Here is a 14,134-nt window from a genome sequence, read left to right on the forward strand (position 1 = left end):
AAATTAATGATTTTCCCCTTCCTTCCTTCCTCCCTCCCTCCCTCCCTCCCTCCCTTCCTTCCTTCCTTCCTTCCTTCCTTCCTTTTTCGAGAAAGCGAGCTGGGGAGGGGCAGAGAGAATCCCAAGCAGGTTCCGCCCTGTCAGCTCGGAGCCCGATGCGGGGTTCCATCCCACGAACCGTGAGATCACGACCTGAGCCGCAGTCAAAAGTCAGATGCTCCACCAACTGAGCCACCCAGCCGTCCCCAGATGAACCATTTTAAACTGAACCACTCAGGCATTCAGTACATTCACGAAATTGTACAACCACCACCTCTATCTTGGTGCAAAACGTTTTTTTCGCTTCCCCGGAAGGAAACCTTGTCCTCCTTAGCACGCGCTCCTACCCCTCCCCTAGCCCCCAAGTCTCCCCCGCGTTGTGCCTCGTGTCAGTATTTCACCCTTTTTATGACCGAGTAATATTCTGCCGCGTGGCCAGGACCTGGGGTTTTTTAAATCCACGTATCATTTGATGGGCACTCAGGTTGTTTCCAGGTTCCGGCCACGAATGAATACCGTTCGTGGACAGGGTTGTGCGGACGTGCGTTCCCACGCACCGCGCCTTGGAACCTGTGTCAGGACGCCACGTCTCTGTATGGCTAAGCCATGTTTGTTTATCCCCTCATCTGTGGGGAGGGGTGGGGGGAGACGTTCCGGTGGGTCGGTGGGTCGGGTGACTTTTAAAGACGCATCTCTGAGAAGGAGGTTCCGACTAGGCGCCACCAACATTTAAAAAACGACGAAACCAAGGGCCAGTCTCCCCCCTTCTGACTCTTCTGCAGACCCTGCAGGAGGACAGTGCCCGAGTATTTGACTCCTGAAGGTCTCTTCCTGCGTATGGGCAAAGGCAGGGATGTTCCTGCCAGGATGTGCAACAGCGACCCCCCCACCCCCACCCCCGTACTGGTGCAGTCGCCTGCCTGGCCTCCCTGCCCATCTGAGAAGCGCTTCCTCGTGAAACCGAACGGGAGCGCGTCTGTTGAGCTGCAACTGTGTCCCAGGCACCGTGCGAGGCTCTTTCTGGTTTATGTTCTCGTGGGAGGCCTCACGAGAGCCGCGGGAAGGGTTGTGTTGCTCGCCCGACAACAGCAGGCAAAATTAGGGTGAGGTGGCGATGTGCCCAGCCAGGCGGGGGTCGCCCAGGCTTATTTAGGCCAGTGTCTGTGGCCTCAGACCCTCTGTCCCCACGCGCACGTCCCTCCGAATGCCAGCATGTGCTTGGCGGCAGCTTGCTCTTTGGACGACCATCGAATGAGGTCGGTGCAAAGATGCCCAGTGATTTTATGCTTAGGACGAGGCGGCGGGAAAATCTGCGGAGGGTGTGGAAGCAGGTAAGTGGCTCCAGAGGGTGGTGCCCTGGGGAGAAGAGGGAGATGGGTGAAGCCGAAAGACAGCTGGTCTGGGGCCTTGAATGCCGAGCCAGGACGCTGCTGGCCCAGGAGTCCAGACGGTGCCGCTGGGACTGTGTTCTCCTGATGGGGGCGAGTGGCCGGTGAGGATTTTGCTTAATGGGCCTTGCTGGCCACCACTGTGGGCCGTGCCCCCCACCCCCTGCCCGGAAGTTTCCGCGCCTGCCCTGGGAGGCAGAGCCTGGGAGCTCGCGCGTGTCCCACAGCGCAGGCCCGCCAGGTAGATGGGATTCGGGGATTCTGAGTGCTCTGCGATTTCATAAAAGCCTGCTAAAATAAGACCACTCAGGAACATATTCTCTCCTGCTTTACATCACAAATGTTGACAGTAGGAAAATGTGGCCAGGTTTCTCTCAGATATGAAAAATGGGAAGTAGGCGAGCCAGGAAATGAAACCCAGCCCCCCTACCCCAGACAGCAGCGTGGAGGAGGGGGCGCCCTGGAAAGCGGGGTGATGTCTCTGTGCGTCCACTTCCTCACCCAGACGATAAGGCGGCGCCACCCCCACAGGGCTCCGAATGCTGAAGGGGTCGAGTGCCCTCACCCAGCCGTGCCCTAAAGGTGTTGGGAGTCGGGAGGCGCTGGGCCACCGTGGGGCGGGGAGGGGGGGACTCCTTGCAAACTGTCTTTTTCCGGAAGCTGCAGCCTGGGGGCCGTTTGCCTCCCTCCTCCAGGGGGCAGGGGGGAGAGACTGGTTGTGGAGGGGAGCCCAGGCTCTGCCCAGGTGGCCGGGGGGGATGGGCAGCGGTTCAGGCGGGCCCACCCTGAGGGTGGGGGACCCCGGCCCGGCAGGCTGAGCTGGGAAAGGAATTGCAGAGCCCCCAGATGGGGGTGGAGCCAAGGAGGTTTGTGCGTGACCCCGTGGGAGGGCCACCCGGGCGATCCTTGTCCCGAATGGCATCTTGCAGGTACTGGGTGCGGGGTGGGGGTGGGGGTGGGGGTGGGGGGCGGGGGTCACCAGTGGCAGAAAAGCCTCTGCGGGCCCCCGGGAGTCGCTGCCCCCTTCCGTCTCCCACCCCCTCTCCGCCCGCGTTGGCCTGGCCCCGCCGTATAAAGTTTAAAGGTTTTAAATGCAAATATTTCTCTTTTATAGATGCCAGCTGTCTCCAGAGAGCGCGTTTGCTCGCAGCTCAACTTTATTGTCCAATTAGCTTCCCATATCTGGGTCCCGGAGAGCCCGGGGGCCGGGGGAGGGGGGCACGGCTCCCGCGGCGGGGCCGGAGCTGGAGGCCGCCCCCAGGGGACCCTATGCGTGTGTGTATGTGCGGGGGGGGGGAGCGGGGTGGACGGGCTGGGGCGGGGGTGGGGGGGCGCCTTTCAGAGGCCGGGCCGGGCGAGGCGGGAGCAGGGGCGGGGGCCGTTCGTGGCAGGGGTGTGCTTTTCTTATTTAGAAGGAATAAAGGCAGCCCGCCCCGCGCCCACTGGCTTCCTTTTAGTCCCTCTCGAGTGTCCCCTCCCCGCCCGCTTCCCCGCCGCCCGGCGGCTTCCCCATTCACCGGGGCTCGGCGGCGCTCACAAAGCGAGGCAATTAGAATTGAAAATCTATGCAAAACAGCTGTTAACTGATTGTGAGGGAGTGCAGCTGTGTGCCGAGTGCAGCTTGGAGGCTGGCGGAAGGGCAGGAAGTGCTGGGGCAGCCCGGGGTTAAGAGGCAAACTCCCGTCACCTCGTCCGAGGGAGCCGTCTAGGCCTTAACCCTTGCTGTTCCCCTGCAGGTGACCTTGGCTACCGCGGCGCCGGCCGCGGGGGCGTGGGGGCGGGGTCGGCCCCCGGCCCCGCCCCCCCAGTCGGCCCCGCCTTCCGCAGGACCCACGGCTGGAGAGGGAGGGCGGGGCGCTCTCGCCCATTCCACCACCCCCCCCCCGCCCCCCCCCCCGTCGCCGCCCTCTCCCTCCGTTTACCTGTTCAACAGATCTGCGCGATGTCGGAACGCGCAGGGCGTGCCAGGGGGCTGGGGCTGTGTCGTCGCTGCTGTCCTTCTGCCCTCCAGGCCGCCGTGCGGGGGAGGGGAAGGAGCCCGGGGGCTCCAGGAATCACCGCGAGGCCCAGACTCCCCCTCTCCCGGCCTGCCAAGGGATGCTCCCTCCTGGCCCACGGGGTTGCTCCGTGGAGTGAGTGGCCTGGGGATCTGTGTTTCTCACGGACCCCCCCGCCCCCACCACCACCCCTTCACATTGTCTGAGACCCACTGCACTGTGGGACTCAGCGCCCGGAGGGATGAATTCCAGAGGCAGGGAAGGGAAAAGCCTTCTGGAAAGAGATAAGATTTGAGTCCAGCTTTGAAGAGGGAGAGGTGCTCTGGGCCGTGCTGGCTGGAAGGAGAAAGAGAACTTCTGTAGATCAGCGGTGGGGGTCTGGTCGCTGGGCTGGAAGTGGTGCCTGGGCAGACCTTTGCTGCTCCCGGTGGGGCCCCACCCACGCAGGTGACACCCTTGGGCTCGTCGCCTTGGGGAGGGTGGGCCACTCCAGCTGAGCTGCTGCACAGGTCCCCAGGTGTCAGGCTGTGCGTGATGGGTCCCCCACCCCCCAGGGGTGGCTGCAGCAGGTAATTATTACAAACGGCTGCCAGGTACAGGCAGACAGCCCGGGTGTGGATCAGGCCTGGATCGAATTTGTGTACCCTAGGCAAGTTAATTCACCTCTGGTCTCCTAGCCAGGCTTTGTAATGGAGGTCACCCGGTCCACCTCACAAGGCCCAGGCTGAGCTGTCTTGGCACGTGTTGGGTGTTTGGCAAATGGCAGAAGCCATATCCCCTTCCCACCCACGACGACGACGTCCGGGTCCCTGATGCTTATTTGCCGATAAAGGTGCCGAATGAGGTGGCTGCGGCCATGTGACAGTGATGGTGTCCTTGTGTGCTGGGAGCACCTGATCGGGGCAGAGGGCACTGTTAAAGTGCTTGAGCGTCCCGCTGGCCCCACAAGGACACAGGATGACAAGGACCAGGACTGTGGGATTCCCTCCGTGGTGCCAAGGGCCCGTCACAGACCAGGGGCTGGCACCTGTGCTGGGACCCGGTGGGAAGCAGTCCCTGCTAGTGCCCACACTCCTGGGAACTTCACCTGGCCCAGGTAGGTGCCCTTGCGGTGGTGGTGGGTTGAGTAGCCGACCACCTCCTGCCTTCTCCATTCTGCGCTGTCCTGAAGCGACCCCCCCCCCCCCCCGACAGCACTTTGGCACCGATGTTTGTCGCCTGGTCTCTGAGGGCAGCTGAGGGCTGGCCTGGCACTTTCAGTTTTGTTTCCTGGAGGGCGCTGGCACTTGGTGCGTTTGTTGACTGACTGAATGCCCACCATGGTGGTTAGAGGCACCCCTTTCTTTCCAGCCCATCCCTCTGTGCCTCTCCATCACGGACCTCCTCCTCAGTTCCTAGCCTCAGGTGGTAGGCAGGTTAAGAGGTGCCCGGGGCTTGTCCTCGACGGAGGGTTTTTCATCTTTTTGGCCATGCAGACTTCACAGGCTCCAGGAGGCCGGGCTGGATCTGCAGGGATCTATCTTGTAGGGGCTCCGAGCCCGGGGAGGGCGGTAGGAACCCTGCTTTCTGCACCAGGAGGCACAGTTGAGATTGGCAGGGGGCTGACGGTGCAGGGAAGCATGCACCCGCATCCTGTCACCCCTGGCACGTAGGAAGCAGAACCCTGGTGCAGGGTAGGGGCAGGTGTCCCAGCTCAGGGAGCTGTCCCCACGTTGGCCCCCCGTAGGACTGGCCCTGGCACCTTGCCCTTTTACCCCGAACCTTTTGTCTCTGCCTTCTGTTTCCCAGCAAATGGGAAGGAGGGAGGGGAGGTCCTGGGAGGCAGAGCGGTGGGAGCTGCTGAGGAGGAAAGAGAAAGAACGCGCCTTGGAGGGAAATGGAGGGCCGCCAGCCTGAGCCCCGAGTGGCGGGAAATTAGGAGTCAAGCTACAAACCTCGTTAGCGAGGAACGCGGGCTGCAGGAGAGCAATTCCCACCCTTAAACTCGGAGGCCGTGCTCCCGGATTACTAATTTCCTCGAGCTGGGCGCGCTGACAGTGAGTGTCATCCGTCTACCCCCACCCCCCTGCCAGCCCGCCTGGCGGCCGCCAGCACAACTAAACCGACGCGCACTCCGCCGGCTCGTTGCTGCCCCCCGGTGGTCGCTGGGGTTCCCTGCAGCGCCCCCCCACCCCCACCCCCACCCCCACCCCCCTGCCTCCGCGGCGGTGCCGGGCTGGGGAGGAGACTCCAGGTGTGAGCGGCTCCCCTTGCACCAGGGCCCGCGTGACCTTGAGCAACTCTCGGCCTCAACTTCCTCATCTGTGAAACGGGACCGGACCACCCGTCTCGCAATCCAGTGGAACCAGATGTCTACACGGGATGGATCCTCCAACTCGAAACATGAGCCAAATGATAACCTGAGTGGCGACCCCACCACTTTTTGCCTAGCTGTCGTGGGGCTCTTCAAACAGGTGGAAGAACCTGGGCCGCCTTCCTCACAGGGCCTCCCAGGGTTGAAGGGAAAAAGCGGGTGCTGGGTGTCCGTCCCGGCAGGAGGTATTTGGAGGCCGGCCTGGAGGGCCTGGAAGGGCCAGCTGGGAGGAGCCTCCCCGGCCAGGTGCGAGATGCTCATTTGCATGTGATTCCCCTCCCCTCCCCACCTCCCCCGCAGCCTGAAATTCAGGTGGGAAAGCGTTGGAGCAGCCCCAGAGGTTTTTAATTTTGTTTTTGAGGCCCTAGGCTTGTCGCCGAGCTCTCTCCTGACTCCTCCCTCCCCTGCCCCCGCCGGTGTGTCCCGGCGGGGACGGACGCTTCCCCTCCCCCCGCGCTCTGGCCGCCGGGGCCGCGGTGAATCTGCCGGCCACTGCTGGGCGTACATGACCGGAGGCCGCGCTGCGGAGATACCGTGCGGTGCGGTGCGTAAGGCGTCGGGCGGAGGCCGAGGCCCGCAGGAGGCCGGTGGTGCAGGGGAAGCGCCCCTCCCGCGCGGTGTGAGGGCCGGCCGGCGCCCGCAGGTAGGAGCCAGTAACGGCCCCCCGGCCCGGCCTCGCGGGTCCGTTTCCCTTTTCGTTTGTGGTCGGCTCGGAGCCTTGTGCAAGGCGGGGGGCGGGGGGCGGGGGCGCGACCCGTGTGCGCCCCCACTCCGTGTGCCCCTGCTGGCGCGAAGTCGAAGGTGGAGCAGGGGAGCGGGTGGCTTGGGGGCGCCCGTCGGGGCCCTGCCCCTCGGCCCGCAGCGGGCACATAGGCGGGTTCGGCTCCCCGCTGGCGCGGGCCCCGAATGCTCCAGGCCCGCCAGCGTCATCTGGAACAGATGGATGGGGGGTGGCAGGCGCCCAGCGCTCCCTCCCATCGCAATCCGGGCTGGCGCGGGGAGGGAGAGAGAGGGAGGGAGGGAGGGAGGGAGGAAGGCGGGGGAGGCTGGGCCCGCGGGGCGGCAGCGTGCGCGCCTGCCAAGCGCGGCGCGGGCATGTCCCGGGGCAGGTTTGGGGCTGGCTGAAGCGCGGGCTGGCACCTGGGTCCGAAAGTTGAAACCCGCCGCGCGGCGCTGGGGTGGGGGTCCCGCTTTGCCTCCGGGCTCAGAAGTATGAAAGCTGTAGATTAGAGACTTTTCAAAAGGGAACGTACAGGGAGAGACCCTGGGGCATCGCAACACTGCCGGGAGCTTGGGACGCGCGCGGGGTCAGACCCCGGGGCGCCGGAAAGCGCCGGGGCCAGGGGCGTTGGGCGCGGCGTGCCCCATTAACCCGGCGCTTCCTGGAGACGCAGGCGGCGCGGGGGTGGGCTACAGGCTCCCGGTCTGCGCCCAACGCCGGTGGGGGCGGGGCGGAGCGGGGGTGGGCTTGGGGGCAGGAAGGCTGGGGCCCGCAGTCCTTCGCCTAGCCGCCTGTGGGTGCCCAGGAATTTCAGGACGCTCCCTGAGTCATTCCAGTCTGTCAAGTGCCTGGGTGAGGTAGGGTGGGGGGGGGGGGTGCCAGGAATGGGGAGGCGCTGCGCTGGGGCCCGAGGCCCAGTGGGTCTTGCCAGTTTCTGGAGGCGGGCGGCCTCGCCTCTGACCGCAACCCCAGCTACTTAATGATCCCGCTGGTGGAGCGGCGCCTCCGTGGACTCCCCAGCCTCTGAGACGTGGGTTCTTGAAAGAACTGCCCCTTGGCCCGGCGTGTGGCCTTCCCAAAAGTTACTTCTAACAACGGGAGGGGGCAGTTCCTAGAATTTGGGCACGGGAAGGCGCCGAGGCCCCAAGTGTTCACATTCAACCCTTTCAAGTTGTGGCTGTAAGGTCACGAATCTGGAGGGGCGGTCGGGAGGATAAAGCGCACGGCCTATCTTGTGTTGCCCTCACCCCACCCTGCGCCGCCGCCAACAGGCTCACCGGCTCCAAGAACGTTCTCCTCCCAGAGGCCTCCAGACCATGAGTGTATCCGCTCTTTATTGGGCCTGCTGTGTGCCAGACACTGTTGTAGGCACTGGGGACGCGGTGGTCACGAGACCTGCTAGGGCTCTGCTGGCGTGGCGGTCATGTTGGAACTGACCGCCCCCTACTTGTGCAATTAAGTGGCGGGCCTCGGACACTAGTGTATCTGGGACCCCTGAGCGGTCGAGCCAGGGGCCCCCCGGGAGCCTGAGGGTGGCACTTCCCCTACCTGCTAGTGTCCTCGACTCACCTGGCCGGTGAGGCCGGGGAGGGGCGTGTGCCCGCGCGAGTGTACCCGGGCGCCCGTCCGTGCGCGCGCGCGTGTGTGTGTTTGCGGCTGAAACCCGACACCTCCCGCTGGCTGAGGTCAGGGAGCCTGGAGCGAGCCAGTGGCCCGGGAGTGGGCGGCGTTGCGCTTGGGTGTGTCCTCGGCGGCGGCGACAGCAGCAGGTGTTTCTTGGCCGGGGCCCCGGAAGCTCCACCTCCCCAGCGGCCCGAGCCGCCGCCACCGCCGCCGCGCAGCCCGGGGTGAGATAAGCAGTTTAGACAAACACTGGGCGACGGTGGCTCCAGCATGTGTCAGCCGAGGCGGAGCTGCGGGGCCCTGGCATGAAAGGTGAGCGCGCCGCGCTAGGCGGGGGCGGGCGGGGGGGGGGTGGTCTCCGCAACCCCCCTCCCCAGTCCACCGCGTCTGCTCCTCCAAGTTCGCGGGTTCCGCGGGGTTGGCCGCCAACGGCTCCTGGTCAACTTCCCCCGGAGTGCGAGCGGCGATAAGAGCCGAGCGGGCGGGCAGGCGACCAAAGGCCCCCCGCCCGCACGGGTCGGAACCAGGGCGGCCTGGCCCGGGGCGGGGACACAGGCCGCCGCGGGGCTCGGGCTCGGGCTCGGTGGCCGCTCCCGGGGAGGGGCGTGTAAGGGTGCACGCAGCGGGGGAGGAGGACGGGAAGCTAGGGGGCTCTGGGCGAGCTGTCGACGCTCCGGAGCCGGGGCAAAAACTTTGCGGCGGTGGCGGGAGCGAGGGGGGCGGCCGTGCACCCCCACGGCAGGTGCCGGCGGCGGCTGGAAGGGGGGGGCGGAGCTCGCGGACTGGGGACTCGCGGTTAGGGTTTTTGTCTTGCTCCCCTCCCCCTCCCCTTGGTGCGGGGGAGACCGCCGGGAGGGCGGAGCTGCAGGCTCCCGGGTCTCCGACCCCCATACTCTGCTTCCCAAGGGCCCGCCCCGGGCTCCGCTGCTCCCCCCCCCCCCCCCCCCCCCGCGTTGGAGCGGTGCCCCTGCCCCTCCTCCTGCCGAAGATGGCTGCCCCAGCCTCGGAGGTGGGAGGGTGGTTGCATCCGCCGCCCCCCACTCTCGAGCTGCCCTTTTTCCCTCCCCAGCCCTTCCTGCTCCGCCTGGATGCGCCTCCCCGCCCCCAGCCCTCCCGGGCCCGCGGCCGCGCTGATGGGCGGCGAGTGGCCCGACCGAGTGGAGCCGATTCAATTATATTGCAGCACCAGAGACACCTCCTCGGCCGCCCGCCCGCCTCTCCAGCAGGCTAATTAAATTCCCTTCGTGGAGGCGGAGCGGGAGTTGGGCTCGCCCTCCGCGGCGGCTCCGGGTGGGGAACCAGTGGACCACTTGAGAAGTGTGCAGTGGAGGCTCCCAGCGCAGGTCGTGGGGAGAAGGGGGGTTCTCGGGACTGGGGGGAGAGATGCCTCGGGCACCTCCCCCAACCAGCTCGCTGGGTCCGGGAGAGCGCCGGCTATAAGTTTTGAGGGCTGAGTGCCGGGTGGGGAAGCCGCGCCCCCCCCCACCCCACCCCAAGCTGGCCCCCAGCTGGGTGGTGACTACCAGCCGGGAGTTGAGTCGATTTGGCCGTTGTTTTGTAAACTAGCCTTTGTCAGTGGAGTGCATCTAAAATACATTAAACCCTTGTTAACCCCTGCGGTGCCTTATCTGGGGCCCACACAGGTCGGGGTTTGGAAACAAAAAGCGAGACCACCAGATGAAAAAAAGGACTCCTTTTGTGAAGGCCCCGGAACAAAGGCTCAGCTACTCTGGGTGGGAACCTCCCGGCCTAAGCCGATTTCCAGGAGGCGGAGATGGTGGGCCAGAAGGTCCTGGTGGGGTGCTTGGCCTGGTTGGCCGGCTGGCCCCTCTCCCCGGGGGACTCTGTGCGGCCCCCCCCCCCCCCCGGCCGCCGCAGACTGGAAAGCGGAGCGGGGGTGGGGAACCCTGGGTCAGCAGCCTGTTTATGGGTCTCCGTCAGTGTTACTTAAGCTTGGGGCACGTAAAAGTTGCTCACCCTGTGTTTACAGGCCGTCTCCACCGGCGGGGACGGTGGAACCTGAGGCACAGGCTGCCGCCTGACTCAGCCGGGCCACGCCACAGGTGAGGGGGCCCAGGGCGCAGGCTCCGACCCGGCCGGCCGTGTGTCATCCCTGCTGCCTGCTGTGCCGGGAGTCTCCACCCCGCCCAGGTGGACGCGGAAGCGAGCAGGGCTGGCTCTGCAGAAGCCAACGCCGATCTCAGTAGCCTGTGTCCGCATGGTCCTGACCCCTGGGTGAAGTGTTGGGGGGAGGGGGTGCTGATGGCCCGCGCTGGGTCGGCTTTGTCACTCCGTGTCGAGGCAAGAGTAGGAACACTGCGAGAAAGGCAAGGTGGGGGCAGCTGGAGCAGGCGGGGTTTTGACACCTGGGAGTTGGCTTTCTGTGAACCCTTGGGAGCCTGAGTCCGGAGCTGGTGAGAGAGCAGCCCCGCCTGCGGAGGAGGGCCGGGGAGAGGGGTTGTGGGGCCTGTCCTGGTTCCAGGCCCCGTCCCCTGTGCGGGGCCAGACTCCAAACAAGGCAGCAAGGGCTGCCCTCTGGTGCAGGCCCTGACCTGTTGGGAACGGCTTTCAGGATCCTGGCTTGTCAGAGTTGCGAAGGGTTTATATAGATCCCTAAGCTTGCCGAGTGGCCCGGTGTCCCCGAACCCAGCTAGGCCACAGCCTCTGGGTTCCTGCCCTAGGCTAGAGAACGCTCGGAGTTCCCCAGGTGATTCTGCTGTGCAGACTGGGGCGCAGAACCGGTCCCCTGAGGGGTGAGCAAGCAGAGGGGCTTGGAGGCCAGCACCAGAGCTCACAGCTAGAAGAGGACCCCTCTGGACCCTCCGGCGGCCTGCACAAAAGTGTCGCCTCGGGCAGCCCTCTGGCCGCCAATGACTTCCCCGTCTTTGGGGAAGTTCAGGGGCTTCAGGTCCGATAGAGCCTTGTGGTTTCAAAGCAGAAGGCGCCTGCCCCTGGGCTCTGTCCGCATCTCCCACCGGAGGCACCAGAGCAAAGTCTACGCAGCGCCACTCGGTGGCAGACCTGAGTCCTGCACCTCCAAACTTGAGCCCTCCCCAGCTCCCCTGAGTTCCTAAGTGCCCTTGACCCTTGGGCAGGTGCTGTTCTCCTTTCCTGCTCTGGAGAAGGAGGGGCCTCTGGGCTCTGCGTCCCTACCTGAGGGGTGGGTGCTGGTGGCTCCTACTTTTCCAGAAGAATGCAGGCAAGACCTGCCTGCTACCTCTCTTCTTGCCCCAGGGACTCGCAGGGGCTTGCGGAGTCAGCCAGCAAGGCCGGTTTTTCCTGGCCCCGTCTGAAGGCTTGGAATTCCCAGCTTGGGTTACTCGACGTCCACACTGGGCTGGGAGCACGTTAATTATCTTTGTTATGGCAACACAAGCTCGCTGCCTGTCCCCCCCCCCTCCGGTGTGCCCCGGGAGAGCTGTTTTTTAACCTGCAGGGATCTGTGTTTCAGGTGACATTTCAGCTTGGCCGCTGTGCGTTCATTCCCCGCCTCTCTCGGAGCGCAGCGTGGCCCCCCCTCCCCCCAGCTGCCAGCTTCACTTCCCCACACTGGCTCTTCTCCCGGCCGAGGCCACAGGCGGCGGGAGGTGACGTTTCAGAGTGTCCCTGTCAATGAGAATTTATTGAGCGCCTCCTATGAACCCAGCCGGCGCTCGCCGCTGGGAGGTGTGGGGACAGATAACACAGGAGCGGCCCTTTGCACACCTGCCAAAACTCAAGCCAGGGGCCTTTTAATCTCCCCTTTGCAGCTTCTCCCCACCACCAGGCACTCGTCCCCGCCCCCTTCAGGACGGAACCACGCAGCCCTCCCCCTCCCCCCACTGAGTTTGTACAGGCTGGCCCTGTCCCTGGCATTCTCCAGGCGGCTCCAAATCTCCGGGGGGCCCCGACACCAGCCCCCCTGCCTGCCCTTCTGGAGGCCTTGAGCATAGCATGTTCCCAAGTTCAGAGGGGAAGCGACTGTGGGGCCAGGGGAAGTGAAAGCAGCCTCTGGGGAGCATGGGATGGGGGGGGCAGGAAGTGGGGGTAAGGAATTCCCCCCCTTGGGGAAGGTGATCTGGGGTCCTCCCCCGGAAGCCTTTTTGCCCCCGAATCGGATGGGGCAACCCTGTGAACCCCAACAAACATCCCCTGGGGACTGGTACCACCTCGCCTGACCGGGGCAGGTGGTGGGGAATGACCGTGGGCGCGGAGGTCTCTGGCCACCCCTGAGACCCCATCCCCAGGTCGCTGGAGGGCTCTCGTGCGTGCCTGGGGTGGGATCCCGAAGGCGGTTCTCCCCCGGCCTGGGTGCGCCGCACGCGGTTCCCCTAAGGGGGCCTGCGGAGTTGTATTTGGATGGATGGCTTCCGTGCCTGTCTGGAGCTCTGGCCAAGCCTGCCGTTTCTGGAACTGGTTCCTCCGGCTTGAGAACTTGACATATGTGTGGAATTGCACGTTGCAGCGTCTCTGGGGCTGCCAGACCTGGGCACGGGGCATCCCTCCAGCTGTCTCCCGTCTGTACCTTGGGGGTGCGGACATCTTCCCCGGCTTGAGGATTCAGGTGACAGGTGTGCCACGCACCTGTGAAAGGGCACCGCAGGGAGAAGCTGTAAACCTCGTAGGCGTGGGGTAAGCCCCCAGCGAGCCTGGAGGGGGCGCCTGGGTGGCAGCGTCCCCCTCTGTGTGTGATCTCGTGCACGGCGCTTCTCTGGGCCTCGGGTTTCTCATCTGTAAAATCGGGTGGCAACCGAGGACACCTGTGTCCTCAGGCTCTTGGAGGTCAGGTGCTCTCCTAGAAAAGCTCAGGGCAGCGCCTGGCACAGAGGCTCCTGTATGAGGGTTTGCCGGAGAAAGCACCCCACGTCCTCTCCTTTTCGGTGACCCCATGCCTTAAATTATAAAAGCTGGAAGGCCCCGTTCTCCCCGCCCTGCATCTTGCAGTCGCTTGGCGTAGGGACGGGCTGCAGCCACTTTTCCGACCAACACAAAGGCTCGAGATGTCAGATCAGCCCCTGCTGACCCTGTGGTGCCCGGGCCGCACCTGCCCCCACGGACTCCAGCCACCCTGCACGTGCGCACCTCCCTTTTCCAGCCGACTTGTCCCTCCCCCCCGGCGCTGCCCTTCTTGTGCTCAGATGGCGGGTGTGTGGCCTCAGGCAGCAATAAAAGGAATCGATCGGTGAGCTTTTGGTCAGGGCGGTATCGACGCCGGGCAGGTTAAGCCGTCCCGAAGGAAAATCTCTGTGTCAAACTGAGGAGGACCAGGCCTCCGCGCGGGGTGGGCAGGGGCCTCCTTTGTGCTGACCCCCGAGGTGATCCAGGGCCCCGTCTAGTGCGCCACCCACCCACCCAGCCTGCGGGGGGTCGGACAGATGCCTTCGTGTGACGCGGGGCGCGGACTGGTGTTGGCGCTGTGTGTTCCCTTGAGGGCCTGTGAGGTCGGGGGTCAACCCCATCTGGCCATTAGCCTGGAGAAATGGGGGCCCCAGGGGGGGCTCAGGCCCACCGACCTGTCGCTGGTAAGCGATGGGAGCTGGGAGCGGCTTCATCCCGCTGAGTTCCTCCGGTGCGTTTATCTTTGCGTTTTGGTTACTGTTGTGTGTGTGACGCAGGTGTTACGTGGGGTACACGCGGTACAGGTGACCTGGGGGCTTTCTCTGTTCATTGACTAGACCAGGCGGCCCTCAGGGAAGATGCAAAGTTGGATACAAAGCCAAAGTTCTTAGCCGCCTGCCTGGGAACATCGGAGGGACCTTTTTTTTTTCTATTTTTTTTTCTTTTCTTTTTTTTTTTTTTTTTAACGTTTATTTAGTTTTGAGAGCGAGACCTAGTGTGAGCAGCGGAGGGGCAGAGAGGGAGAGGGAGACACAGAATCCCAAGCAGGCTCCAGGCTCTGAGCTGTCAGCACCGACCCGGATGCGGGGCTCGAACCCGTGAACGGTGAGATCATGACCTGAGCTGAACTTGGATGCTAAACTGACTGAGCCACCCGGGTGTCCCCTCTTTTTTTTTTTTTTTTTTTTTTTTTATT

General features: G+C 64.5%; 1 protein-coding gene across 5 annotated transcripts in view; it reads left to right on the forward strand.

The window, feature by feature from the left end:
• GSE1 (Gse1 coiled-coil protein) overlaps nt 1-14,134 on the forward strand; it is a 100,620-nt gene that overhangs the window by 43,791 nt on the left and 42,695 nt on the right. The window contains exon 1 of one of the 5 annotated variants that reach the window (XM_047078872.1): nt 8,290-8,433. The exons of the other annotated variants lie outside the window; for them this stretch is intronic. Within the exon in view, the coding sequence (XP_046934828.1) occupies nt 8,427-8,433 (7 nt within the window). The 5' untranslated portion in view covers nt 8,290-8,426. Of the gene's footprint in view, nt 1-8,289; nt 8,434-14,134 lie in introns of those variants that run through there. 5 annotated transcript variants of the gene reach the window in all.

This window comes from Lynx rufus, unplaced genomic scaffold (genome assembly GCF_022079265.1).
Source record: "Lynx rufus isolate CCGP_SWC_20201006 ecotype Redwood Valley unplaced genomic scaffold, mLynRuf1.p SCAF_16, whole genome shotgun sequence".
Classification (NCBI taxonomy): domain Eukaryota; kingdom Metazoa; phylum Chordata; class Mammalia; order Carnivora; family Felidae; genus Lynx; species Lynx rufus.